The 26,737-nt window shown below is 51.3% G+C and overlaps 2 protein-coding genes across 3 annotated transcripts; one reads left to right on the top strand and one right to left on the bottom strand.

The window, feature by feature from the left end:
- Positions 1-5,711: 5,711 nt before the first annotated feature.
- On the bottom strand, positions 5,712-12,321 carry LSM4 (LSM4 homolog, U6 small nuclear RNA and mRNA degradation associated). Its single transcript, XM_059832009.1, has 5 exons — positions 12,302-12,321; positions 12,071-12,112; positions 11,833-11,931; positions 9,134-9,317; positions 5,712-6,615 (listed from the first exon to the last, which is right to left on the bottom strand). The coding sequence occupies exons 1-5, from the start codon at positions 12,302-12,304 to the stop codon at positions 6,527-6,529; spliced, it is 417 nt and encodes a 138-aa protein (XP_059687992.1). The 5' UTR covers positions 12,305-12,321; the 3' UTR covers positions 5,712-6,526.
- Positions 12,322-12,574: 253 nt separating this feature from the next.
- PGPEP1 (pyroglutamyl-peptidase I) lies at positions 12,575-23,392 on the top strand. 2 transcript variants are annotated; one of them, XM_059832003.1, is made up of 5 exons: positions 12,575-12,597; positions 15,649-15,701; positions 21,308-21,424; positions 21,945-22,177; positions 22,538-23,392. In XM_059832003.1, the coding sequence occupies exons 4-5, from the start codon at positions 21,972-21,974 to the stop codon at positions 22,728-22,730; spliced, it is 399 nt and encodes a 132-aa protein (XP_059687986.1). In that variant the 5' UTR covers positions 12,575-12,597; positions 15,649-15,701; positions 21,308-21,424; positions 21,945-21,971; the 3' UTR covers positions 22,731-23,392. The 2 variants fall into 2 exon arrangements, with proteins under 2 accessions (XP_059687986.1, XP_059687985.1); XM_059832002.1 differs by lacking the exon at positions 12,575-12,597 and adding an exon at positions 13,011-13,044.
- Positions 23,393-26,737: the final 3,345 nt, after the last annotated feature.

Raw genomic sequence — 26,737 nt, 5'->3', positions numbered from 1 at the left:
GCGCCGCGCCGGGGGGGGGAAGGGGAGGGCGGGGGAGGCGCCGGTGGCACCGGCCGCGGCCCCGCTCCTGCGCGCGCGCACACACGCGTCTGCCGCCGCCGCGGCCCCCGCGCCGCCTTAAATACGCGGCGCCGCCGCGGTGACCTCACCGCGCCGAGCCCCCATTGGCTGGAGATGACGTCCTCGCCCGCCTTCGTTTGCATAGGGGGCGTGGCCACCGCGCCGGGAGGCGGGGCCGCGCCCACTCCTGGCCCCCGCCGTCGCCGGGGCGACCGGCGGGTAAACGGGACAACAGCGCGAGGGCCCCTGGGCTGACGTCAGGGCGGGGGAGGGGCGGTCACGTGGCCCCGCGCCGCGCGCCCCGCCGGGGCTGATGGGCACAAAGGGAGGGGCGGGGCGGGCACCGGCACCGGGCACCGGGCCGGGCCCCGTCTGTACGAGGGCGCGGTAAATAAACAGAGACACCGGGCCGGGCCGCGGGACCCTCCGGGGGCGGCCAGGCCGTGACTCGCGCGGGCCGGACCGGCGGCTGCACCGGCGGCGGGGCTGGAGGGTGTCCGGGCACACCGGCACCTGCCCGCCCGGTCCCAGCCCCGGTGGGACGGGGCCGCCATGGCGCGCCTGCCCCCCGGCACCTCCCTCGTCACAGCCTGTCCCCCCCCGGCACCGCAGCCCCGACGTTTGCCACCGGTGTGTCCCGGTGGCACCGAGGACGGTGGGGTTCGCCCGGCGAACCACTGGCGTGCACACCGCCGCATGGCGGGCGGCCAACCGCGGTGTGCCGTAGCGTCACGCCATCCCGGCTCCGGCCTGCTCTGGCCGGGCCCAGTGCCGCGGCACGGTGGGTCAACCGGGGCTGGGCCCCCACCGGCCCCCCGTTCAACCGGCAGTGGGGAAGGAGTTAAGCGGCGGTGGCGGCCGTGGCGGTGCACGTCATGGCCGGCCAAGCCTGCGGGCTGCTGAGGGGGTGGATCAGCGTCAGCGGCTGACGTCACCCGTCCCCGCGTGGAGCCGTTGCGCGGGGGGAGGCAGCGACGATGGCCGACGATAACCCCCCGCACTGGCAGGATGCGGCCCCCGCGGTGCAGGCCGAGGGATCCCAGCACCGCTCACCCAGGGCACGGCAGGGCTGTGGGGACGACGGGGCCGTGGTGACGCTGAGCCGCCCCTAATTGCAGCCAGATGGTCCCGGGCCTGCGCTAAGGAGGGCGATAAATCAGCGGTGTCAGCTTTGGGGGCGTGAGGGGCCCGGTGGGACCCTGCGCTGGCGGTGCCAGGCCGGAGGTGATGGCTGTGCCAGTGCCACACCGGCCCCGCACCCTCTGCCCTCCCCGGCAGCAAGGAGCCCCTGTCCTGGCACGCCTGTCCTGGCTGCCTGACCGCAGCCGCCTGGCACAGCGTGGCACGGCGTGGGGCACAACACGAGGCCTTGGGACAGTATGGCACGGCACGGTGTGGGGCACAGCACGGGGACAGTATGGCACCGCACGGTGTGGGACACAACACGAGGTGTGGGGACAGTATGGCACAGCATGGTGTGGGGTACGACACAAGGCGTGGGGACAGTATGGCACGGCACGGCGTGGGGCACGGCACGGGGACAGTATGGCACAGCATGGTGTGGGGCACGGCACGGGGACAGTATGGCACGGCACGGCGTGGGGCACGGCACGGGGACAGTATGGCACAGCATGGTGTGGGGCACGGCACGGGGACAGTATGGCACGGCACAGCATGGGGCATGGCAAGGGGACAGTATGGCACAGCACGGTGTGGGGCACGGCACGGGGACAGTATGGCACGGCACGGTGTGGGGCACGGCACAGGGCATGGGGACAGGATGGCACAGCACAGGGCATGGCATGGCTCAGCCCTGGCTGCAGGGAAGCCACAGGGGACACGGGTGACAATTCAGGACAGGGCTGGGGCAGCCCCCGGGGCTGGGACACGCGATGCCGGCACTGGGGAAACTGAGGCACGAGGGGGCTGGGACCGATGGGGACCTACCCTCCCCCCACAGCTGCAGTTAATTAAATCCCAAATAAACCCAGTTGATTAAAGCCCAAATAAGCCCCGTCCCCGGGGTCCCCCCATCCCTGCCAACCCCGGTGTCCCGACCCAGGGAGGGTGGCAGAGGCGATGGTGCCCGTGTCCCCGGGCCTCGGCGGGCTGGGCCGGCACAGAGCTCCCAGGTGAAGCCACCGTCCGTGTTTCCGCTGCAAACCCGTCATTAGGGGTGCGGCCGGCGGCTGGACCGGCAGGTTCAGACTTTCCGTCTTGACAACACCCGGCTGGCAAGGGACGGGGACTTGGAGGGGGACAGGGACCGTGGCGGGGGGGCGGCTCCCACCACCCCGGCACCGCTTTGGGGCCCCCCTGGCCCAGGACGCGCCCATGGGCACGACTGCCGGAGCCCCATGGGCACTGGTGTATGCCCCGTGGGCATCCATGTACGTGCTCCTGCCTGTACTCCCGCGTGTGTCCCCCCCGTCGCAATCCGGGCTGCAGCGGGACGAAATGAGAACCAGCTTGGGCTGTAGGTGCTTTAATCAGTTGCAGGGAGGAACGAACCGGCGCCGGGGCCTCCCTGGAAGAGCGGCTGGCCGGCGGCCAGGGATGCGAGCCACGAGCCATGCTCTGGCCGGGCCCAGCCGCCGGCACCCACCGGCAAAACCCCGGCGTCCCTCCCCGAGGGTCGCAGCACCCTGGGGCTCGTCCTGATGTGTCCCGCTGCGTGCTCCCACCCTGTCACCAGTGGTCCTTGTCTGGCGTGTCCCTTGTCCCCAAACCAGACACCGCCAGTGGTATCCCCATGCCCGCGGCAAGCCGGCAGCTTAATTTTCCTAATGAGTCTTTAATGAGGGTCATGATTCAGCGGCCCCTTCCGCCTCCCGGGAGGGCAGACCCGTGGGGAGCTCGGGACGGTCCCCATTCCACGGAGCTGGTGGCAGTGCCACCGTCGCCTCGGCTTGGGGCTGGTGGCCGAAGCTGCTATTCCCGGAGGCGTCGGAGCCCAGCTCAGCCCTGCGAGCACCCACTGAGTCATGCTGCGCCTTGCCACCTGCCAGCCGGGCTATATTTACCCCTGGAGCAGGCAACGAGGATTTTGGATGAACCCGTGCCGCCACCGGACCTCAGCAAGGCACGACGAGCCTCGAGCAGGGCCACGTTCACCAGAGCATCCTCGCACCTCCGAGCACGGCGGGTCCCCATGTGGATCCTGCTCTCCCTCTTTTCCCGGCCCCAACAGGACCATTCCCTGGGTGCAACCGGCTCCATTACACCGGTGGAGCCTGATCCCGCTCTGGCCAAGGTACCGTGCCACCACTCGATACCCATGGCTCCGACCAAGGACGCGGGCTGGACCCAAAGCAAGATGCCGAGATGTCCATGAGCTACCGTGGATGCACCCACGTCCCCCTGCCCTCCCGGCACGCTGAGCTGCCCCCTAAAAAGGGAACAAGCAGGAAAGCGTTTGCCGATCCAGGATTTGCACCGCGGGCACCGGGCGCACAGGGGAAGCCGCCTCTTAGTCATCGCCATAGGGAGGGAGAGAGGAACCGAGCCGGGAAAACAAGAAGTCACCAGCTGCCAGCACCTGCCCCCAAACCCACTCCAGTCCCCGAGCGCTGCCCCCGGCTGCCTCCAACAAGCAAAACCAAGAATTTACAAAAAAAAAAAAAAAAGAAAGAAAACACGTTTAAAAAGGAAAAAGGAGGAGGAGGGTTTGACGTGTATTTTTAGTCGCTTAGCGCAGCCCTGAAATATTTCGGCAGCCACTCCCTCCGCGTCGCAGGCGGCTGGTGTGTAACTATTCCTGTGCTGCCTCCCTGGCGAGGCACAGAAGTTATGAGTCACTGCGGGGCAGCTAGCAGCGCCGTGCCGCAGTGCCAGCGCTGGAGACACGGCCCCACGGCTGCCAGAGCTGCCACGGGCCCAGTCGCCACGAAAATGTCACAGGAAGGGAGCAGGGAGGATTTCCACGGTGGCCTTTGCTGGGTCCCCCCCGACCCAGCCCGTCTTTCCGGCCGGGACGCGTTCACCCTGCCAGGCTGCGTGCACCCACCCACGCCGGCAGCAAGGCTCAGACCTTTTTCTTCCTCTCTGGTTGTTGCTTTTATGTCACTCCTCCCTGGTTTGGCGTTTTTTTTTTTCCAGCCATGGCTTGCCTCCCTGTGCTGCCATGGGGCGGGGCTGGGGCACACGACAGCCCCAGACACCCGTTCTTGGGGCACACGACAGCCCCAGACACCCGTTCTTGGGGCAGAAAGGCCCAAAGCCACAGACGAGCCTCGCACTGACACCCAGGCTGGATGCCGCTCTTGCGCAGAGCCATCTTCCACTCAACCTGCTGCTGCCTGGGGCCGATGGCCCTCGCAGGGGCTGCGCCACAGCTCGGGACAAAAATATTCCTACAGAGGTGGAAAAAGGAAGGAGGGAGGCAAACAGGGAAGGCTGCTAATGCCTGTGGTTGTAATTAAACGAAAGCAGAACTTAACGAGCTCCGACGCCTGACCCCAGAGCTTTGCCAGGAGATAAGGCGTACTCAGAGGACTCTACCCTGAGCCGAAGCCAAAGGTCCCATTGTTGCGGTGAAGATTTATCTGGCCAGAACAGACTTTAAATCCAGACAGCGCTGCAGTCGTTTCCTTTTTCACCAGGGCAGCCGTAACACGTGGAGTTTCTGTGGCTGGAGGGACTCGAAAGGGAGGGAGCAGGTTGGGAAGGGAAAGTCTGACACAGGGCTCAGGCTGGGCTTTGTTAAAATGCCACACGGGTGTTTACGTTGAGACCGAGTTTCCAGGGGGGAGGACACACGTGCCCCCGTTCCCTTCGCCTGGAACTGGCTCCTTGGCAGAAGCCGGCTCACCCGGGATGGCGGATCGAGTGCTGGCGCTGCCGGTTAACACCTCGCCGAGGAAAGGCAGCCGCGGAGAACACGTGGCTGCTGTTAGAAACCAAAGGTTCAGCCCGTCTGCTTGGGGATTTATTACTTACACCAGGGCTCGAGCAAGGGTTTAGGCGAAGCCGGCCGGCTGCGGGAGCGCGCGGGGGGTCAGGCAGGGCTCAGCGCCGTTGCAGACAGAGAGGAAGTCGTTTTGTACAGGTATTACAGGGATTTTGTACAGATTTATTCCTACTCACCACTGCACACAAGTTCTATAAACATTAAAAAAATAAGTATATATAAAAGCATGTACTTTACTCATTTTCTCAATACAGTGGTGATGGCAGAGAGTAGGCTTCAATATGGGAACCAGTTCTACAAAAAAAAAAAAAAAAACCAAAACAAAACCAAAAAACCTGTTCAGAACAAGTCACAATATCAGCTTTTCCCCTAAAATTAAGCTATTTCATCCATTCAGGGGGTTGAGGCATGGCCAGAGCCTCTTTCTTCCCCCCGTGCCCTCACAGACATTCAATTCGGATCAACCAGGATATTTTGCGGGTGCATTTTGCTCATGGGACGGAAGACTGGAGCAACCCGACCTGGGAATTCACAGGAGCTTTCTTAACCTACAGGAGGGACACACCGGTCTGTGTCCCCAAGGAAAGATAATGGCCAACTAGAAAAGGAAATTACAAGTACGTATAGTGAAGTCCATCACTAGGTACCAGAAGAAATAAGCTTGAGAAATATTGTCAGAGTTCAGGACTTTGTGTCCCAGGCACAAGGGAGAGGGTTTTCAAAGTGGGGGGGAAAAAAAAAAATAAATAAATCGACTTAACAGTTTGGTTGCTTTTAAAAAAAAACAAACATGAAGAGTAAGGGGCACACCAGCCTTCCGCAAGAAAACACAGAAAACGCTCTCCTTTAAAGGAAACTTCTAATCTGAAGTAAGATTAGTAATACACTGATTGGGAAACCCTCATTTATCACAAAGCTCTCTTGGAAACAACCCTTGAAGGCCGATGCGATGTTCATCCCAAGTTCTCCTTTAAGCCATAGGAGAGAGACAGAACTGACCGGCCAGAAACAGAAGATAAGCGATAGCCTTAAAGTTTGTTGGTTTTTTTTTTTTTTTTAAAAAAAACCCAAACCCTTAAGACTACTCATGTAAAGATACAATATCCTCAAGTTCGGTGTTTTGAAACCAAAACACTTGCATCTGTTACAAATGCAACAAGTTTCCCAAGTTTCAAGTATAAAAAAAAAAACAAAACCTCAAACAATCCAGAAAGTGTTTGCCTTCATTCTTATACCGCTGTACGTGGTTAATCTTTTAAATTAAACCTGGTGACCCTGAAAAATTAAATAGTGCTTTCGCTCTCAGGAGAAGGCAGAACTTGGGTCCTTAACCATGAATGATTTTTTTAAATATTTCCAATGACTTGCTGACTACAAGGAGTGAATAACTCCACTTTACCAGATTAAATTGCGAGGGGCTTCCAAACTACGTGATTCGGGCACTGATCAACTGACGGAAGAGGAGAAAGGTAACGCTTTTGAACGCACGGCAATCCTGAGGTGATAAAAACCAAACGGCGTCGCAGCACTGTCCCCGGCCAGGGTGCAGACGGCCTCTCATTGCTTTGCTGATTGTCTGCCTGGCTTTTTTTCCTGCTGGCCTCTTCCACTGCCTGGTATTCCTCGGCCACGGCCACCAAACACACCTATGGGGCAGAAAGAAAGAGCAGGGGTGTAACAGCATCAGTGTACAGCAGTAACACCTCCCAGCCGCTTAGAGCTTTTCAGTTATTTATGTTTTACCCAAACACACGCCTATTTTCTTGTCTTTGCAGAGACGGGACTTTTAGATCTCTCCCTTGCCAGTTCCAGACCCCGTATTCACGAGGTGCATAAACCTATTCCCCCTCGCCAGCAAGTTCAGCGATACCTCCCCGGCGTGTTAACGTGCCCTCTAGCTTGCTGTGCTATCTATCATCATAAATTGAAGTTAGCTTCTTCTGAAAAACAGAACCAAGGAAGCGATACCACGTTTTAAATCCAGTGGGATGAGCAGGTTATATCGCGTCCCCTGAAAGCTGTAAGGGGAAACCAAAAGCAACAAAGAGGGTGACTTGGTTTGCAGACTGCTCAGCTACAAAACAGAAAAAATGCATCCCTCTGTCACCGCCTCGCTGCTGGACAGAGCGATCCGCCGCTCCAGAGCGGGCAATGGGTACCGCACGCTGCCAGGGGGGCAGCAGGAACCGGGAGGCCGCCATGAGACTCGCTGCAGACATACGAGCATCCTCGTACCCGAGAGCTGCGACCGTCTTTGTCGTGGCAGCTGCTGAGCCCACCCTTGTCCTTCCCTCGCTGCTCAGATTCACCCCAAACAAACGGAAAGCAATTCCAGGCAGTAACTTTTATCTTGGCGCGCAAGCGATAAAGGGACTGTGGATCTACCCTGCCAGCCACCGCCACACAAAAGGCAGAGCCCAAAGCAGACCCAGTCGGGGCACCGGGCAGAAGAGCTCCTCTAGAGCCCTCTGCTCTGCTTCCTTCACCGAGGAGACGTGTCTAAACCAGAGGCAAAAGAAAATTGCTCCTAACCCCGCCGTCCTTGGGATGCTCACAGGGTTCCGACTGCTCCCAGCGAAGCTCAGCAAAGACTGCTGTACCTCTGAATTTGGCAAGCCAAGAAGTAAAAGATGAAGGATTACCAGTGTCAGAAACAATAATCCTTTCAACTGTGTCTGCAATTATAGCTTTACTTCTGCCTGCTGGCCTCTCAACAAAATTGTCCTGCCTTTTTTTTTGTTCTCCTCCTCCCTTCATGTCTCAGTAATGAGAGCCAAACCTTTTAGCTAATTAGCAAATGCCGAAGCTTCCCTTTAAAATATTCCATCAGCGAATTTAAGCTGCACATCAAAACAGCAGGGAACTCCACCTCAAACAGAGCTCAGCTCTGCTCTCCACAAGGTGGATATTTCCACAGCAGAGAAAATATTTCAGCTAAAATGTTTGTCCAAATAACCATATCCAAAAAAGCTGTTATGCCAAGTGCTTTGGACATTGAAAAGGGAAGGAGGAAAAATAAAGGCGCCTTCAGATTTGTAAAGGTCACTTTTGCATGCTCGGAGCTTCCAGGAGGTAGCACGGGCAGCAGAAATCGCAGGGGTTTTTCCTCCAGAAGTCCCTGGGAGCCGGAGACGCTGCACGTCGCGCGTCCCAGCGTGGCATGATGGCCCCGGGTAGATCCCAGCCGTCCTACCAGGATTCCTTGCATAGTGAAAAAGCAGGCAGCTCGTTAAGGGTGCTCCGCAGAGAGACTTCACCCGTCAGCGTCTCAGTCCCCAGGGCTCCTTTTAAAACCCAAGATTTCCCGGGCCAAACCCAATTTTGTTGTAGCAAGTGAGCGCACTCAGGATTTGAAGCTCCTACTGCAGGCTAAGCCTGTACTAAGAGGAACCCCGGGGCCGAGCGAGGTGACCACAAAGTGAATCGCAAAGACGTGGCAGGAGGCGTGAGCAGGAAAGGAGAGAAACGGCTCTCGGACTTCCAGCAGGACAGTTTGGGGAGAAAAGAGCAAATACATCCCCAAACTGAAGCGCTACGAGATCACCTAACCATGTGCAGTGGGACAGGGAAGGAAAAGTTGTTTTGGTGACCTGTTTCTTCGTAAGTGGCAACCTCCCCTTTTATCAGAAACCTGAATTATTCACATCGAGCAGGAGGAACACAAACCCTCTGATATTTAAAAAAAAATAAATAAACCAACAAGTCAGGAGATCAAAAGCCCCATTATAATGGGAGAAAAGATGATGTTTGTCTATCACTGCCATGGTCAGAGCCCAGTCTATTTTCAAACAGAATAGCCATTTGTTTCCCTCCCTGACTCGCTAAGCTAACAGACACCAGTTGTGGAGGGCCACACTCCCCAAGGAGCCAGGAGGGGTAGAAACAGTCAAGTTCAGACTCTCTTAAGCTCCTGCCCAACCCCGGTAACGAGGGAGGCAATCCCTGGCACGAGACCTTTCTATTCTTTGGCAGAGGCTGCCTTACAAGCGAGGCAACACACTTGCTCGGTTAGATCTCGCACAGGAGCGGCCCCAGCTTCTCCCAGACACACAGTCCTGGGTTTAAAGCCGAGAAGCAAGAGCCGTTCCTTGCACAGGAGGTGAAATTTGAAGGCGGGGATCCTGCTCACCCCTCTCCGAGCTGAAAAACAAACAGGATCATTACCTCGTCCAGCACCTCCAACACCACGGCCCTTCTGTTGCTTCTGCTGTTGCATCCCACCGCGGCCTCTGCCCTTGGACACCACCTCTTCTTTCACCATGTCAATTATTTCATCGGGGATACGCAGGTATTTAATCGTGCTGCCACGAATGTAGCACTCCGGCATTCTCCAGAACTTGTCGCCATCCTATTAGGGAGCAATGCGTTAGGCTACGAACAAAACCTGGTGCTTTTGTATTACTTTTGGGGCATTTGAATATTTCCATCACTTCTGCAGAGTGTGACAGCTCTGCCAATCTTTCCTGAAAGCATTATCTGTAACTAGCTGCAAAAAAGGGTGGGGTTTTTTCCGCCAAAGCACACAGCCTTACGGCCTGGGGGGGGGGGGGGGGGGGCAGCACTCAGCCACGAGCAACTGTAGTTTCAATTTGTTCCACAGCTGCCTCCAACACTCGCAAAAATGAAGGAAGAAGAGGCTGAGGAAACAAACACCTTCCCTTCTTGCATATAAAGGGAATTGAAAGTGGGACTAGAGAGGCAAGGGCGGTAAGTTACACACAACAGCTACGAACAACCAACTCTGGCAAGAAAAACGCAGCTGCGGCAAAGGCATATGCATGGCCAGGTTTCTTCTCCAGCTGCCTCAGCTGGGAGTCACCTCACTCCTTCACTCCTCTGGGGTGTGGATGGAGCAGTGAGGCAGGTCCGGAGCCAGCTGGCTGCGGGGTGCGTGCCACCAGGGCACGGTAACTGCAGCTGTGGAAAATAAGGAGCTTATAGATTATATATATATAAAAAAGGAAGTCTCCAGGTGCCCAGTTACAGAGCAGCCATCTCTATATTTTGTTCGTTAGTTGTTTAATGCCATTTCAGGGCTTTTCTAGGAGGCAACCTATCAGGGCTTCACCTCCTCCTGCCTATCGAGGGCGGCTGTGGGAATAGGAATCGAGCGTCAAAGCTGAACAACAACAACTCGGCTGCCCATGATGTAACTGGGAGGAGGGACGGGGACCCGCCTCGCCCCGCTCCGCCACCACAGCCCCGGCTCGGCGGCGGCTCCGTCAGGGTTTGGCTACAGCTGGGATCGCCCGAGCCCAGCGATTCTTAAGCGGTAGCGTGTGGACGGGGCGTCTGTAACGTCCCAGAAGAGTGGGTTAAACAAGAACGCCTCGTTCCTCCTCTCCTGGAACAAAATAGTCGGTTCCCGCCCCGGGAGTTATTTGGGGCAACTCTGCCTGTCCAGGCAAGTCCTTCGTGCACAAGACAAGACAGAAACAATCCTTTTCCAAAAGACACCCAGCAAACCCCACCCTGCCTTGGATCTGCCTTGCCGCTCCTTGGCTCGGGATGCGGGAAGGGATGGAGCCAGGCTCCCTCGCTTCCTCGTTCCGGCCTCCCCGGAGTAAACAACCGGCCCCCCCGGGCCGGGGCTGCCCGGCCGCCGCCGCCCCGTGCCATCTAGCGGCCAGTCCCCACCAGTGCCACCAGTATAACCCCGGCAGCGGCTCCAGCTCCGCTTTCACCAGGGGGTTTGGAGGCGGTTTGGTGTTTTTAAGGCGGGCGGAAGCAGAGCTGATGAGCCCGGCTGCTTTGCTGGTGTGACAGGATCCCTCTAGATCACTCGGAGGGAATAAAACCTGAGCTACGGCTCTTCCACAGCAGAGCACTGAGCTGTAGGAAGTGACTTCCTAAGGAGAAGGACAATATCACCTGTGTCGCAGGCACGGATAAGGCTTTGCCGTTACCTCCTCTTAGTCCCCCTCCTGCTAAATTCGAGAGCGGTTCCTTCCCTGTTCGTCCTGCCAGAAGCCAAGGTGTGCCCACAAATTTCTAAGCCCCACCGCTCCATCCAGCGGGTCCCCCTCAAACCCCACTCAAGATGTTTGCGCTGTTATATTGACGTGAAAATGTGCCTCCGTGCCCCAGCAACATCGCTCAAAACTTTCCTGTTGTGGAGACAAAAGGTACTGGGGGTTTGCAGAGAGATTTTCAGAAGAATGAGGATTTCTGCCAGTCTCTCTCCCATGGAGCTCTGATATTCTGGGGCAGGGAAAGAGCAGCAACAGCCGACATCCATCCGGCTGCAGCTTCCCACAGCGCACGGGTGGCAGGGACAAGACCAGACATTTCTGACTGAGGTCAAAGCCCAAAACACAGATCACAATCTTCTGGAGCAACTTTGGCCAAGGGCAAAAGTACCAGACGGCGCAGAGCCCTGGCGTGGGTAAACAACAGGCTCCTCCGTTTTGATGTGGAGAGTTAGAGGGTGAGAGACAAGAAAGTTAATAAAAGTTAGCGCAGCGTTTGAAGCAGACCTCGCTTCTCGGACAGCACACGACAGAGGAAGGCTCTGTTCTTGGGAAACCCAGCTCAGCATCACGGCACGGGGTATCGCGCCCCATCCTGCGGCCCCCAGCCCCACACCGAGAACCCTCTCGTGAGGAAATGCTCGCACAGCGTTTCTGCGCGGCGCAGAAAGCCACCCCGCTCGAGAGCGTTCCTTTGTCACAGATATTATAAATAACTGTATTAAATTTGCATTTCAGGCAGAAGTCACACTTCCCCAGGAGCGATGGCCTCTCAGCTACAGCAGAGCCGGCCCGGCTGCAGGGCCGGAGGTCGGGCACCCTTGGGGACGCTCCCCGGGGACACGGAGGGTGGGTGATCCCGCCCGGTTGCCCGGGGCGGGGGTCCGGCCTTACCCGGGACGTGCAGATGACCTCCCGCAGGTTGATGTTCATCCAGTTGTCGCAGCTCACCAGGTGCCCGTTGTACGTCTCCCCGTTCTTCAGCTCCACCAGCTGCAAGAGACAGGAGTCACGGGGCGCCGGTGCAGCCCCGGTGCAGGGACCTGCCCCGCTGTCACCCGCACAGCACTGGTGAGCCTGAGGCCGGGGGTGGGCTGCGAGACCGGGGCTGGGCCGCGCTGGTGGTACTCACCATGGGGTGGTTCTGTGCCGTCTTCAGCAGGGACAGGGGCAGCTGCAAGAGGAAGAAAGGAGAGAGGCCTCAGGCACCGCCGGGCACCGGGACACCGACCGCGACACCGAGCGGAACACCGGACACGCCACCCCAGGCAGCGGGGAGGGGCAAGCCAGGCCCTCCCCACGGCTCCAGCCCCCCCGGAGCCCCCAGCCCTGCCGCCCCCGGGCCGGCCCCGCCGCCACTCACCATCGTGCCTGAGCCGCGGAGCCGCCGCCGCGCCGGGCGCTGCCGCTCAAACCGCCCCCGGCCCCGCGCGGGGCCAATCAGAGAGCGGCGCGGCCCCGGCGGAGCCAATCAGAGCGCGGAACCCGGCCTCGGCCGTAAAGTAGTGCCGCGGCGCCGGGTCCGCGCCTTTACGATAGCGCCGCAAATTGAAGAGCGGGGCGGGAAAGCGGTGGCGCACCCACAGTGCCCCGCGGTGCACGAGCCGGATTCCCGGCGTCCTCTGCGGCCCCTCCCGCTACCCGCGGATCCAGGCCCCGGTTCGTGCTCTCCCCAGGCCCCCCCACAGCCTTCCCCGGGGGGGAGAGCCCCGCGCGTGGGTCAAGCTGAGGCGTTTTGTAACGGTTCAACCAGCGCCCACCGGGCCCCGCGCTGAGGCCGCCGGGCTGGAGCCCCGTGCGGACTCGCCCCAGGCCCGGAGGGCGCCGCTCAACGCTGGAGCGGCTCCGGGCCCGGCCCCTCCCGGGTCCGCCGCCCGGCCCCTCCCGCTGAGCGACTTCCGCCGCAGCGGCGGAAGCGGCTCGCCTGGGCCGCTCTAGGCGGCGGGGCGGAGCGCGCTCGGTGGTGGCGGGGGGCCGCTCTAGGCCGTGGGGCGGAGCGCGCTCGGTGGCGGGGCGGGGCCGCGCGCTCAGTGCGAGGCGGTGGCGGCGGGACGGGACGGGACAGAGCCGCGATGGAGAAGCCGCGGCGGGCGGTGGTGGTGACGGGTACGGGGCGGCCGGGGGGGGGCGATGAGGGGGTACGTGGGGGCTGGGGGGGGGGAGGCGGATGGGGGGGTGTTAGAGGGCGCACCCGGGGGGGGGGGAGTGCTGTCCCGTCAGGGGGTGACTAAGGAGGGGATGGACGGGGGGACCGTACCCTGGGGGGCTGCCCCCTCTGTGGGGTGATAAGCCCTGGGGATGGAGGGCAGGGACTGGGGGGCTTTGGGGAACGTGGGGGGCTGCTGTGGGTGGGGGGTGTCAGGAGCTGAAGGGGTGCGTTGTTTGGTGAGGGGCTTTGCAGTAGCTTTCCTAACGCTTGGCCAGGCAGGGGGGGCTTTGGGACCCCCCCCCTTCCATCCCTGATCCTCCCCAGGGGTTTGCAGGCTGGGGAAAGAAGGGGACTGACTCTCCCGGGGAGTGGGGAAAAACACTCAGAGCACGGGTGGGGGGCATTTGCTCGCTGACCGCCCCATCCCGAGCCGTCAAGGTGTGGAAGCTGTTATCAGAATAACCCACGCAGCACGGCAGAAGCTCCTCGGGGAAGAATAAGCGAGGGAATGAAAGGCCCCGGTGTCGCAGGCGAGAGGTTGTCAGGCTCCTTTCCCAGGGGTACAAAGGCCGACCGGCTTGATTTGTGGGGCAGGCAGTTGTGTGACAAATGGGGAACTCGGTGAAACTATTCAGGTCTCCCCCCAGCAGCTGAAGTTTGAGGCCGTTTGAATAGTGAGCGCGGGGGTGAGGGGTTCGTTGTCGTCGATGCGCTGGAGCGGTTTTAATTGGAGGCGAGTGTCTTTGCAGAGAGCAGTTGCGGAGAGCGAAGAAGCAGGTGGCAAATTCTGGCTTTCCCAAACCCGTATCTAGTGCTGAGCGACCGTGCTTGGCAGTGACTAAACAGAAAACCTGCGTCCGTAAATGCTCTGCTGCTTGCAATACTTCTCTCTCTTTTTTTTCCCTTTTTTCAGGGAAGTTTGTTTCTAAAATGCAGTGGTTATCTTGTCAGGTCTACCCGTATTTGATAATCTGTTGTCGACGTCACGCTAAATTCCTTTTTAAAACTAGCAATGGCGTTGTGTTCTTGTTTAGTTAGGAGCATATGCTCACTGAGGATAAGCATTACTTGTGTGCAATTTCTTTTTTAGAATTCTTTAAGGAGATAATCCCATAAAGATCTCTGCAGCTGGTTTACTGCTGATGAGCCTTGGAGGGCCCTATTGTGGATGCGGAGGAACTCCTGGGCATGCTCGGTGGAGTTTGATACTGCCGACAAAGTTGCTTATCTTCTGCGAAAGAGATAACACGAGGGATCTATATAGGAGATGAGTCAGAGGAGCAAGAGCCCACAGTTGTATTTGTGCCAGTTCGCGTTTGGCTTCAGAGTGAGAGGGCTACGTTACGTGCGTGGGCACCTGTAGAATTTCAGCCTTCCGGTGGCTGAATTGTTAAAAAGAAATAGATGTGTTTTATTTCTTCTGTAAGGCTTTCACGGTTTCTTTAGGAATGAAACCTAGCGGGTCGCGATTGTTTGTTTCCAGAGGGTCCTGTCGGACATCGTTTACTTGCAGAAACAACTGAATAGGCATTAGATTATTCGACTTGTTCACCCATGCTGCAGTTGTAGATTGTCTTAGTAACATTGGAGGCTTGCTCACAGGAAAACACACCTACATTTTCATTTTGTGGAGACCTTCTGAAGATTTATTCTGAGGAGGTAGTGACATTGGTTAGATTGTATGAGATCCATCAGCGTGGACGAGCCCACGCTGTGCAAATTCCTGACGTCGTCGTGTGCAGTATAACCTCAGACTTACTGTTGATAGCAAATAGAATGTTTCCATTAACGTGTCATATAATATTTGTAGTCCCTCTCAAATCCTTTCACGAGTTAGACAAAATTTATGTCTCCTAATTGCATTAGGCTCACAGGGTAACTCTGACATTTTAGATTAAAGCATATTGACGTTGCACCCAGATAAATGGCCTAACCTTTGTGTGCTTGCTCAGGAAAAGATGTTATGGATTGCTAGTTAACTAAGTTACTCATTAAGAAATTTAGACGTGGTGAGTAAGTATTTTTGATAATGCTATCATAACCTTCGCTGCTTGGTGTAGGTGGATTGTCAGCAGCATTTTGTTCCTCGTAAGGCACAACTAATCCTAACAGAGATCTTGGTGAAGACCTGAGCGGAGAAGTATTCGAGCCAGGCTTGTCTGCATTTGTGGAAGCATCTGCTGTGGGCTAAACCAATCAGGAATAGAAAATCCAATAATGGTTCTCATGCCGTGACATCGGTCGACTTATCTGTTAATAACAAGTTTTTCTAACCTGGTCAGGAAGGCAAGAGTACGCTTCCCCAGTGTCTGTTGGGGAAAAAAGAGTTGCTTTTGAGGCAAGCTATTGTTTTCCTTCACAGTGAAAGGTGTATAGTTCAAACATTTCTGTGAAGGTCTCTTATGTAGTACTTGGATGTAAAGTAAATAGGGATTGGGCGTTAGAAGTGGGTTTTCTTTCAGGATACATAAACCAGGAAAGCGCAGACTGCTTTGCAACTTTAAGTTTAGTCAAACCTGTAAGGATGACTTCATCACTGTGGATTTTTACTTCTCTTCCAGGGTTTGGTCCGTTTGGAGAGCACGCTGTTAACGCCAGTTGGATTGCAGTTCAGGTAACACTATAACTTTGTTCTTAGCAAGTTAAAACAGTGAGCTGTGCTGATAACATATCCATACAAATTTCAGTTTGCAGCTCTTTTATAACTTGCCTTCCCAGTTTATTAACTGAGACCAGCTCGCTCCAGATATCCAGATGGTCAGCTGGATAATGTTTTATTCACTTCTCAGAAAACAGTCCCTTAGCTAGTAGAATTTAATGAGATTGAGTTAACATAGCTGAGGCAAGTAAGGAGCTCATAGGCTAACTCCCTAGGTTTGAAAGATGTTAAATGGGGCAGGGAGCCTGGAATCTTCCTCTGCCGTAGAGAATCCACAATAAATAAACAAACCAACCCAGAACAATTGTTAGGTTTTCCCTCAGTTCTAGCTTGAATCTGGGCAAGTTGGTTAACCTTTAAGCCAAGTCTCATCCGTAATGAGACTTCCACCCGCTATTCTTGCGGAGTCAAGCCTACTGCAGAGTTGTCCAACGCAGGGCTGAATGTCAGGACTCTGATTCCAACACACAGCAGCCGCTGCTGCCTCCTTTCCCCCCTCGGTTGCTTTTGCGGCCGTCCTTTTTCGGCGGTGGGCTGCAGCGAGTGAAGCAGGAGGTGTGGGGGAATCAGGCGGTGTTTGTCGCTCCGGAGCCAGCCTCCTCCCTGCTCAGGAGCAGCAGCAAGCGTTGCTTGACTGGTGGAGTTGGACCTTGCTCGAGATGCAGGGAGAAGAGTGCTCATGGAGGATCGTTGCTCAAGCAGATCGTACGCGCTCAAATAAATCGAGTTTATGCCACTTGTAGCTGCATATCTGCATGAGCATGTTCGTCTGTGTAACGCTGGTATATTCACAAATGAGGCAAGAAGAAGAAATCAAACTCTTCCTAGGTGCCTAGCTAAACTAAGGAATTAAGGTTGCTTGCTGTAAAAACATTAGCTAGGGACAGTGTTGCCTCATTATCCTGCTTCTTCCTTACTTGTCACTTCTGGATGTGGTTTATGACAAAGCTACTGGGAATTCAAGGGTACCTTTTAGTACAGTTGCCCAGGGAATTAAACCTATTTTTCTCCCCAACACATCTCTCTTCCCTTCAGAGCTCTGAGATTAATATCTTCTTTAGAATGCTTTTAAATTAAATCACAAACTCTAATCAATTACAGTCAACTAATGTCCAGATGTCTAATGTGTTGGCTGGTATGAGAAGATGAAACCTTTGCCTCCAAGAGCCTTTTGAAATGAATATATTTGAGTTAGGGTTTGCTCAGCTTAAGTTTGGGGAAAAATGCAAGCTGTGTATGTGTGTGGGGGGGAGAAAGTGCACGTTACTGAAATTTAGAAGTGAGGCTAATTGATTTGGTTTGTTCTTACTCGTGTAATGTCAGTTATTGTAAACCAGCTACTTTTATTCTAGAGGAGGAGAGACAAAAGGGTATTGTGCTTCTGGGACAGGAAGAGTGGTGGGTGTTCTGACGTTGCTTACAAAAACATACGAATTATACATTAGATTTAAAGAGAAATGGCGTGTCATTCCTTCAGCCCGGCAGCTCGAGGCACTGATGGCTGCTCAGCTGTGTGGCTGATAGATGAAGTAATCATGTGCATTTTAAATGCACTTTATGGGCTTGGGGATGTTTTGAGAGTATAAAACTAGAGTTGGTGGTGTGCGATCTGCTGCCTTGGAGCCCGTCTTCCTCCGAGTCCTGTTTAATAGCTCGCGCTAGCTTCTATCTAAAAACATAAACTTTCAGGCAGCAGGGAGGATTTGCCTTTCCTTACCCCGTCTCAGCCCTGAGAAGCCCAGACAAAAAGGAACAGCATGTCTTTGAGCACATGCGAGTTGGGCATTGTGCAAGTTTCAGACAGGGGACTTCATGGAGCTGAGTGGACACAAAGGCGTGTCTGAGTTTCTGAATCCCAGACGGTGTGATCTGCATTTTAATAGAAGAAAAATCAATTAAACAATCTTTGTAAATCCTTCCTAGCTTTAGGGCTAAGCTAGTTCTGGTTTATTACATCTTTTATTATCCTGCATCCCGAGGATAAAATTCTCTGCTTTTCTTTCCAGTCCTCTTTTTTGTTTTATTTGGCTTCTTATATAGAACACGGATACGGTGTGTCTTTTCCCTCTGACTGCAGTTAATTTCTGGTATAGCTGTTTGTTTTTGAAAGCTAAATGATTTTTACACATGCGTACCTTAAGTAGTGGCGGTAGCAATCTAATAAGGTGAAGATGAAATGTTTGGAGATTTTTACGCATGGGGGAGAGATTTCCTGTAAATTCAGAGGGAAGAATAACTTCTTTCTGCTTTCTTTTTTTAAGGCTTACAGGAAAAATATTCTGTGTTAATGTGGATTTGCTGTTCTGTGTTTTCATTGTTTTAATATTTAATTTGAGGAATCTTTTCAGCTCCAATTTTTGCTTGGGAGAGACCTTCCTTTCAAGAAGAAGTTACCGAAACGGGCTTTCTGTTCAGTGCGTTTTCTGGCCTCCCCGGTGTGACTTAGGTGTAGACACAGGTGTGCCCTGTGGACTGTGAAGCTAATGGGCTCCTGCCTTCATCCCCCCGAAGTGCTTCTGGCTGAGCCGGAGGAGGAGGAGAGAGGTCAGAGCGCGTTTTGACATTACTAAGGACAATTGCTGTCAGGGTGTCTAGACAGACCTGATAAGGATATTAAAGGCTCACAAAGACGACCATTGTTGAGGGGTCAGGGAATCGGTCAAACATGTTCGTTTTTCTATATTTGTCAGGTATACAAGGCTGCGGGTAATAAGTTGTCTGGGGGCCAGCGTACATCTCTATTATTGAATGGAAACGCGCGAACGCTGTGTTAAAAGAAAGTTGTGAATTTGTAAAGCTAAGGTTTAACGTGCCTGCATTTGGAGAAGGTAGCTGTCACTGAGATGGTGCGGCTCATGCGGCCGGAGGTTTCTTGCTCGCTGTAGATGCTCGTTCTGCACAGCCAGGAAAACTTTCCGCGACCAAATTCGTCTTTAGGAGCTGTTTCACGCTCTTTAGAGAAGTGATGATGAATTCCTACCAATTAACGCTCTGGAGATCTTTCTAAAGAGACTGACTTGTATTTGAATACTCTCATTTGTAAACTACTTATTTTATTAACGCACCACATAAACCAGCTAACGTTTTGAAGGCGGATTTGTGTAAAGAAGATGTGATGAAACATCACTTAGCATCCATCTCTGGTAATGAATGTCTGTGTGTGCCAGACACTAATCAATACGGCAAGCCTTTAATATCAGACTTGCCCTCAGAGCCAGAGCAAGTGATTTATCATTGTTGTTGCTTATATCTGCTGGTCCGTGAAAATCTTACTCTCGCCTTTGCTGCGTGTTTTAGTTCTCTTAAATCTTGTTACGCTCTCTGTGGTCTGTCCGTACAAGTGCGAAAGGTTTTTTTTCCTCAGTAAAGAAACGACTCATGCTGATAACTACAGAAAAAAAGGGTACTAAGATACTGCTCACATTTATATAGAGGAGGTAGGATTGTAATGGGGGAGTCCAAAAACCTCAACTTGTCCTCTCCTTTCAGCTGTCTGTAATTTGGAAGAATTTTAAACCTAGGGAAATAAGAGATTTGAAATTGAGTGAACTTCGTTGAAAATAGCTAATCTGCACTCCTTAGCCTGAAGTTTGCAAGTACAATCTCTGTGTGCCGGAAAATAAAGCCTAAGAATTGCATGAAAGAGCAGCTCTTGGCTCTGATCACCGAATTTGAACCTGAAATGGAGATAGTTTAATAATTTAAGAATATTTTTAAATGTCCTTTGATGGCTTCTTACATTGCTGTTTCTAGCTCAGATCCATGAGAACAGCTAGAGCGGTTTATGGATGTGAGAGTCGCAGGTTATTTTCTTGCTGTGCGTGCAGCCCCTTTGATATTAGCACAAGTAATCATTTCGAGCTCTTGGCACGAGTAAGCTTGCGTTTTTCAACCGACATATGTCTCAGAGAAGAGCAGCACCAGACGACAAGCTTCTGCTGTGTGTTAACTTGTGAAAAGCTGGAGTTGGTTCTTTAACTGAAACACAGGCCTGGCGATAGAGATGCAAGAACGCACGGCTCCTTCTGCCTTCAGAGAAGGATGCACTTGCAGCTTCTTTCCAGAGGAGACAGAGCTATGGGAGGACTCTGGTGAAGGCTGTTAGCTTTATGGCACCTACAGTCGCTTATCAGTCTTGAAAAGCAGCTGTAAAGTTTTTCAGAGTGCCAAAAAATGTTGTTTTCATCAGAGGGAGACTTGATCCGAGTTAGATGCCGTTAGAACTCATTAAACACGATAGCTGAAGTCGCTTCGGCTGCTGGAAAAGTGCCTCCTGGTGTAGACTTGCACAAGGCTCCTAGGCTTAAGCTCAGCTGATGATTTTGTTTAAGAACACTTTTTTTCCAGAGGCTTCCTTTCAGAGGTGTCTTTCCCTTGAGTTCTTGAAAGTTTGGGTTTGTTGGCTCTGGAGGGTTTCACTTCTGATGAAGTCCTGTTCTGGGCCAGACTGGTAAAGTCTGAAGCACCAAATGAGCTTCGAACTGAAGCCTTACTGGTGAGACTGGAGCGCGTCGAAATGGAGACCAACAAAGAGCAAGGGAGAAGCGTCTGGGACCATGGGCTGTGTGTAGAGGGAACTCACAGTGCTGGGACCAAACGGTGTGCTGTCCAGTCAGGTATACTGGGGAAAAAAAAAAGAAAAAAGATCTTTCCTCTTCCCTCTGGTTTTAAAGAAGTCTTTGCAAGGTATTTAACTGACACTTTGTGTTTTAAAAGGTTTAAAGGAAATTGGCTAAGTTTATTGCCTGGATATTTGGGATGTTTTCAAGGCATGGCTTTAGTTAACGTTATAAAGGGAGAAATAATTTACTGCATTAGTTGAATCACTACAATGGTAACAGCTCATGTTGCAAGATTAAATACAATATATTAGGTATAGGTAAATCTAGTGATGGAAACCCATTTTACATTTTGGAAACAGGCTGTGTCGTATTCCAGATTCTGCCAAAATAGAAGTAAAACAAATACGTTGAGGAGGGTGTGCCAGTGGTGCTCCAGTTTCTCATGCGAGGAGTGTTTGCTAATATTTGTAGAGGCTCACGGACACAGAATCACAGCCTGGTAGTACTGTCACCTCACCCTGAGAGCTCTTTATCTGGAAACAAATGTGAATTTGCTCTCCAGGCCAGCAGTCCTGAGAGAGGACAAATTAGACGATGAATATAATCCTTCCAATTCTACTTTCTCTACATAATATCTTGTTCTTTCAAGAAGTGAATATGACTATATACCTCTGTAAGTAATGTAGCCAACCCTTCTTTTGAGCGTGGGTGTTGCTGATAACTATTGTCAGTTAAATGTTGAATTCTTTGTTATACACACATCAGAGCAAAACAAACGGTTCTGTGGGTGAAGACTGTTAAGGCAGGTGGAGAGATGCCTTTGTTGTTCCCCATTATGTTTTTCTTTTTTTTACAGAGCTGTTTACGAGGTTATACAGCCTGAAGAGTACGCTGAAGTTAGTCCTTCACAGCACCCTGCTAATAAACTTTCCAGAAGTATATCCTCTGCTGAGCTTGTGTCTGACCATCTTGGTTTTGTTTATTTCCTTATGTTCTTAGGAGTTGGAGAAGCTAGGACTGCGAGATGGTGTGGATCTGCATGTCTATGAAGTCCCAGTTGAATACCAGACAGTGCAAAGGCTCATTCCTGCATTGTGGAAAAAGCACAGTCCACAAGTGAGTGAGTAAAGGGAGGAGGAGAAAAGACAGAGCAAATGGTTGAAATCTGTGACTCTTACAGCAACGAGCATAATGTGAAGTCCCATTTTTAACGTATGTTCAGACTGGTAGTCCCTCGTTAGATCTTTTCCTCTTTTGTCGTGATAACATGTGGATTTTTGGAATTTTATAGCTCAGAATAGAGCACCCCAATTAATGGGAGCAGTCGGTGTGAAGAGGCCACTGCAAAGGGCTGTCTAGACAGCTCGCGGTTAGTCTGTGCCACCTGGGCTCAGCTGTGAACGTGCCAACGTTCACTTTTTCCCTGGTTAAATTACAATTTAGGCCAAGAGGGGGTGAAACAAGATGAATTGTTCTGTACAGGACCCACGAGCTCATTGATAAAACGGCTTGTTACTGTGATATTCATGCAAGAGCTCCTGTAACAACTCCATCAGTCTTTAACCAGGATTTGCGGGCTGTTGATTTTCCACCGTTCGTATTTCGGTTGATCTAATTTCTTTCTTTTCTCTTGTAGCTGGTGGTTCACGTAGGTGTTTCGGGTATGGCTACAACCGTAACGCTGGAGAAGTGTGGCCATAATGTAGGTTATAAAGGCTTAGACAACTGCCGTTTCTGCCCAGGCTCTCAGTGTTGCGTAGAAGGTGGCCCAGAATGCATCGATTCCATTATCGACATGGACACTGTTTGCAAGAGAGTCTCAGCGCTGGGGCTGGATGTCACGGTCACTATATCTAAGGATGCCGGCAGGTATGGGATGCCAGTGATCGATGGGGAAAATAGACTCGTACTGCGGTGCCTGTTCCCTTCATGCTCAACTTGTGAGGCCCGTACGATTTATATGCTTTTCACTTCTCACGGGGCTGGCAATACCATCTATTTTTCCATGGCCGCCCAATCATCAGGGGGAGAAAAAGATCTTTACGTTTCGTTGTCCTAGAGTTGATTAAAGCAATCGCACAGACTCACAGTACCTGGCTTCTATTCCCCTCTTTATTTCAGGATATTGCTGCAATACTGAGTGATAAGAATATACAGTTCCTCCTGTCCTGCAGTTTGCACGCTGTATTTGTCACTTGTTGCTAAATAAGTTCTGTTCTTGTGTTTCAGATACCTCTGTGACTTCACTTACTACACTTCCTTATACCAGAGTTGTGGGAGGTCGGCTTTTGTTCATGTGCCTCCGCTGGGAAAACCGTATACCGCAGAACAGCTGGGTCGGGCGCTACAGGCTATAATAGAAGAAATGCTTGATGTGTTGGAGCATTCTGAAGACAAAATCAATTGTCAGCATGAACACTGAAAGTGGGCAGAAGCTATCCTAGTATTGCACTTCCAAAATTTTCCCTGCTACTGAAGTACTGGGGAAAACGGTCTGAAACGTACAGACCCAGAATTGGAGACTTCAAAAAGGAAAATTCCACTTCTAGAAATTGACGTTTTTTGTCAAATGTGTGCATTTCAGCCTAGGCAACAAAGGATTCAAAATCTCTTCTTTAAAACACCTGCAACTACTCGTTTCTGAAGTGACTGAAGTGTGCGTGCTGTGCTTTATCCAGAGCTTATCTGTCAGCCAAGTGACAGCTACTGACCAGTCTAATACAGCGCAGGTGGAAAGTTTCTCATCTGGACTTGGCGTTCAGGTGCAGGGAATTGATAACCCAGTCTTCTAATGACTAGTTCTTAAGTTGAAAGGTTTGCTTTCATTTTGTTTTGGTTTTTTTTTCCTCTTTGGCCCAAATTACAGGTTATAATGTAAAAGTACAACTGAAAAGAATTGGAATGGTGTGGGTTTGTCTGTTGTAAAACAGCGCTTGGTGGAGAGGAGTTGTCTTTGAAATTGCTTTGCTGAAACGGAAGAATATTTTAGGCACTGATTTCTCACCCCACATTGTCCAAATATTCATAGGGTCTTCTGCAATGTACGAGTTAACTGGTAGCTGCAGCTAAAAGGGATGTGGTTTGGGTTCCTTTTGTTGTGGAGCAGTAGATAAGGGGGTTTTTGGGGGTTTTTTGTACACAGTATGAGCCTAACTTGCGCCAAATCGCCAAATATTTCCAAATGTCTTTTTTTTTATTTTATTACACTCTCGATGCCACCTTCCTCACTCAAGTCAACCATATACCTCCTGTACAAAACACATTGTTTCATATGTGTATAAAGCAAATCATTAGCGGTTAAATAGCTTTGCTAAAGGCCACTTTCTCTGCAGGAGATCTTTATCCTAGACTCTTGGTGCTAGCTGTTATTTTTAAGGTGAAGGTTGAGTAATTTATAACTTCTTTAGTTATAAATTTTCATTCTCGTTAAAGGTTAGGTGAAGAGTAATGTTTAACTTAAATTCTAAGTTGCCACCTTGATTTATTATAGGCATAAATATGCGAACGTGTGGATTCGAAAACATTCTGCCAAATCAAATCTAAAATCTTAAACCTATTCCCACTGCCTGTAAACCAGAGGTGATTATTTGAAAACTAGGAATTTGGCTTAGATTGAGTATTCCGGGCTGTTTATTAGTGTCCCCCTCCCAGTGGGAGGGTACGAAGTGCTGCTTCTTGCGTGAACTTTCCCAGTAATTAATTTGGGGAAGTGTACACGCAGGACTTTTAAGTGGTTGACGCTAGTCGTGCGCATGGGTTTGCTTCCAAATTACAAGACTCCAGCGAAAGACAGATGATGTTACAGTGGGAACAGACCCAAAATTGGTAATTGATGACCGGTAGGTCTCATTGAGGGGCCATTTAAATGAAGAGGTCTGTGATTTGATTCTAATACTTTTACAAATATATATATATATATATAAAACCCAACATTTTGAAACGGTTTAAAATACCATTATTTTAATTTTTCTAATTATGAATGATTCTGCTATAGTATCTCTCAGTGAGAGCTGCCATTAACTTGCTGTTTTCCAGTAGAAGTCTAGTGACAAAGGAGATACCACTTTTCCTTGTAAGAGGACGAAGACTTCTGCAGTTGTAATAACTTTGCTAAGGGGACCTGTGTATGAAGATGTTTGGACAGACTTCTGGTTTACCGAGGAAATTACCGCTGTATTTACTATACAGGCTTTCCTGATCAAAAGAGTTTGCCTTCAAAGTAAATGTTCTCTTTTGCATTCAAATACGAAGTAGCACTTGTCAGATTGTCAGCAGGCAGGCAGGCTTTCTGATTAGTAATTTATTATATTTAATATTTTGTTTAAATATTCGTGGTTTGACACATTTTTGCGAATAGTTGAGCTACTTATCTTGTAGGTTTATTCCTTTATCTGGTAAGAAGTTTTTGTCATGAGTGTATCTTAGCTGCTAAACTTTTAAAAGAGGCGTAATTCACGTATTCTGCTAAGTTCAGCAATTGATTTCAGTAATGCTATTTAATTTACGTGTAATGTAGTTGTGAATAAAATGGGAGTGGAAGATCAGCAGTTTAGTGAGGCGATAACAAATAAAAAATGACCGTGGAATCGAAGCGGCCGTAGGAAGGGCTGGTTGGACCAGCGATGCCCGTGGATGCTGTGGGGAGGGTTTGTCTGCCGGCCGCCCCTCGCCTTGAGCAGAGAGGGCTGGAGCAGGTCGCTGGTCAGGCTCCCTTAGGGAGAAACGTCTCTAAGCGAGACGTGCCCTCTCCGTCCATGTCTGTCGACTGTTTATGCTTCCTTTGAGCGTACGAGAGGGCAGCCTTGGAGATCCCGCCTGGATGTGGCTGAGGAGGAGAGGCTCCAAATTCATCGGCAGGGAAGGTAGACAGCGGTGGCTGCGTGGGGAGAACGCCTTTCCACGCTCGTTTATTCAGCTTGTGGAGTTATGTCCCGTTCAACACCTATAGATATTCTTTCTTGGGTGCTTGCCGCTGTTCAGGGGGAAAATCTTGAGCCAATTTGTGTGACTGCTGTTTGTCTAAGGGCTGCAGTGGTTGACCTTCTACGCATCAGTGTTAAAAAAATCTCGGTTTTGGAAATACTTTGCTTTGGGCGTCACTTTGAGCTGTGTGTTTCCTCGTAATCTGTTTTTGTGAAGCTTCCATGTGATCAGTTTCTTAGAAAACATAATTTATTTTATAGTCTTTTTGGGTTGTTGAGAATTAGTCCTCAGAGATTGTATTTGTAAAGGGTGTCTTGGTGGTAGAGAAGTTTTGCATAGTGAAGCTTTTAAAAATGGCATTAAACTAATTTTATTTAATCTGACCTAAATTAAATACTTTTGTTTTTCTGAAAGGTTTTTGTTAAATTCATAAATTCATAATGCCTTTCCTATAGGTGCATATTTTCTTTGGAAATATGATGTCAAACTGATGCAGAGCTTCAAAAAGCTGATGTTTTGTGTAATGCTTACTATCTGCTTTCTCTTCCAGATCATGAATAAATAGAATTTGCTCATTTGCACTGATTGGGAGACCTGTTGCCAACCACAAAAAATGTCGTGCTAGTGCATAAGTGCAGGAAGTTCAGGTTTAGCGTTGATTACCATGCCTACAATTTGTAAAATGCGATGAAAAGCTGGTAAGGTTTTAGAATGCTGTGACTGCAAAATTGTCTCTGGGGATACGCTTCACGGAGAAATGGGGGTGAGAATATTTTGTGTGGAAGAGAGAATTAGGGAGGTTCCACTGTGTCGGGTCTGATGTCATTTTAGCTACTTGCCAACAGCTTGGGGTAGGAACTGGCTAACGTGTTGGTGAAGTTTGTTGGTGACAATTTAATTGTTTCTGTTATTAAATGCCGCGGAGGATTTTGAGGAACTCCAGATAATCGTAAACTCCTCCATAAGTTGGTGACTGCGATGTTGGGAGGTATTTCCTTTGAATTAAACGTGGTAATCTGCTTTATAAAACACAGCAAAAAGAAACTGTGAGCTTGAAAGTTTCTTTACCTTAAAGGCTCCTGGGGGACTTGATGATCCTTATGGGCCCCTTCCAACTTGAGATATTCTGTGATTCTGGTTGAAGGTAAATGCCCATTGTACAGAAGCTGTTTGTACTCTTTTTTTTTTTTTTGGCAGCTTTTGGAAAGGATATCAAAATCTCTGAGATCATACAGAGCAGTTCACGCTAATCTGGAGTATTCCCCAACCTGATTGCTTCCTCCTAAACGCGGTAGTAGTGGGAAGGGATAAAAAGGTCATGAAGATGGTTAGAGGTGTTGAGTGTGGTTGTGACATGAGACTGCAGCCAAGAACTGCCGAGCTTCAGGAGTCCTTCCAGGAGGGACCTGACTGAGGGTGTTCAAAAGTTTTAGACTTCGTGAAAACCAACTGGTTGCTCTGCTTTCACCCCAAAGAGGAGGGAAATTCGAAGGCAAGGTGTCTAGA

Source organism: Gavia stellata, chromosome 32 (genome assembly GCF_030936135.1).
Source record: "Gavia stellata isolate bGavSte3 chromosome 32, bGavSte3.hap2, whole genome shotgun sequence".
Classification (NCBI taxonomy): domain Eukaryota; kingdom Metazoa; phylum Chordata; class Aves; order Gaviiformes; family Gaviidae; genus Gavia; species Gavia stellata.
Note: the sequence above shows the minus strand (reverse complement) of the source record. Positions and strands in the feature narration are given on the sequence as shown.

Coding starts and splice junctions, on each gene's coding strand:
- PGPEP1 (XM_059832002.1), top strand. CDS start 13,011: ATGGAGAAGCCGCGGCGGGCGGTGGTGGTGACGG. Junction 15,702..21,307: donor CCAGTTGGATTGCAGTTCAG/GTAACACTATAA, acceptor TTATGTTCTTAG/GAGTTGGAGAAGCTAGGACT. Junction 21,425..21,944: donor GGAAAAAGCACAGTCCACAA/GTGAGTGAGTAA, acceptor TTTCTCTTGTAG/CTGGTGGTTCACGTAGGTGT.
- LSM4 (XM_059832009.1), bottom strand. Junction 11,932..12,070: donor CGGCACAGAACCACCCCATG/GTGAGTACCACC, acceptor TGTCTCTTGCAG/CTGGTGGAGCTGAAGAACGG. Junction 9,318..11,832: donor AGGTCATCTGCACGTCCCGG/GTAAGGCCGGAC, acceptor GCTCCCTAATAG/GATGGCGACAAGTTCTGGAG.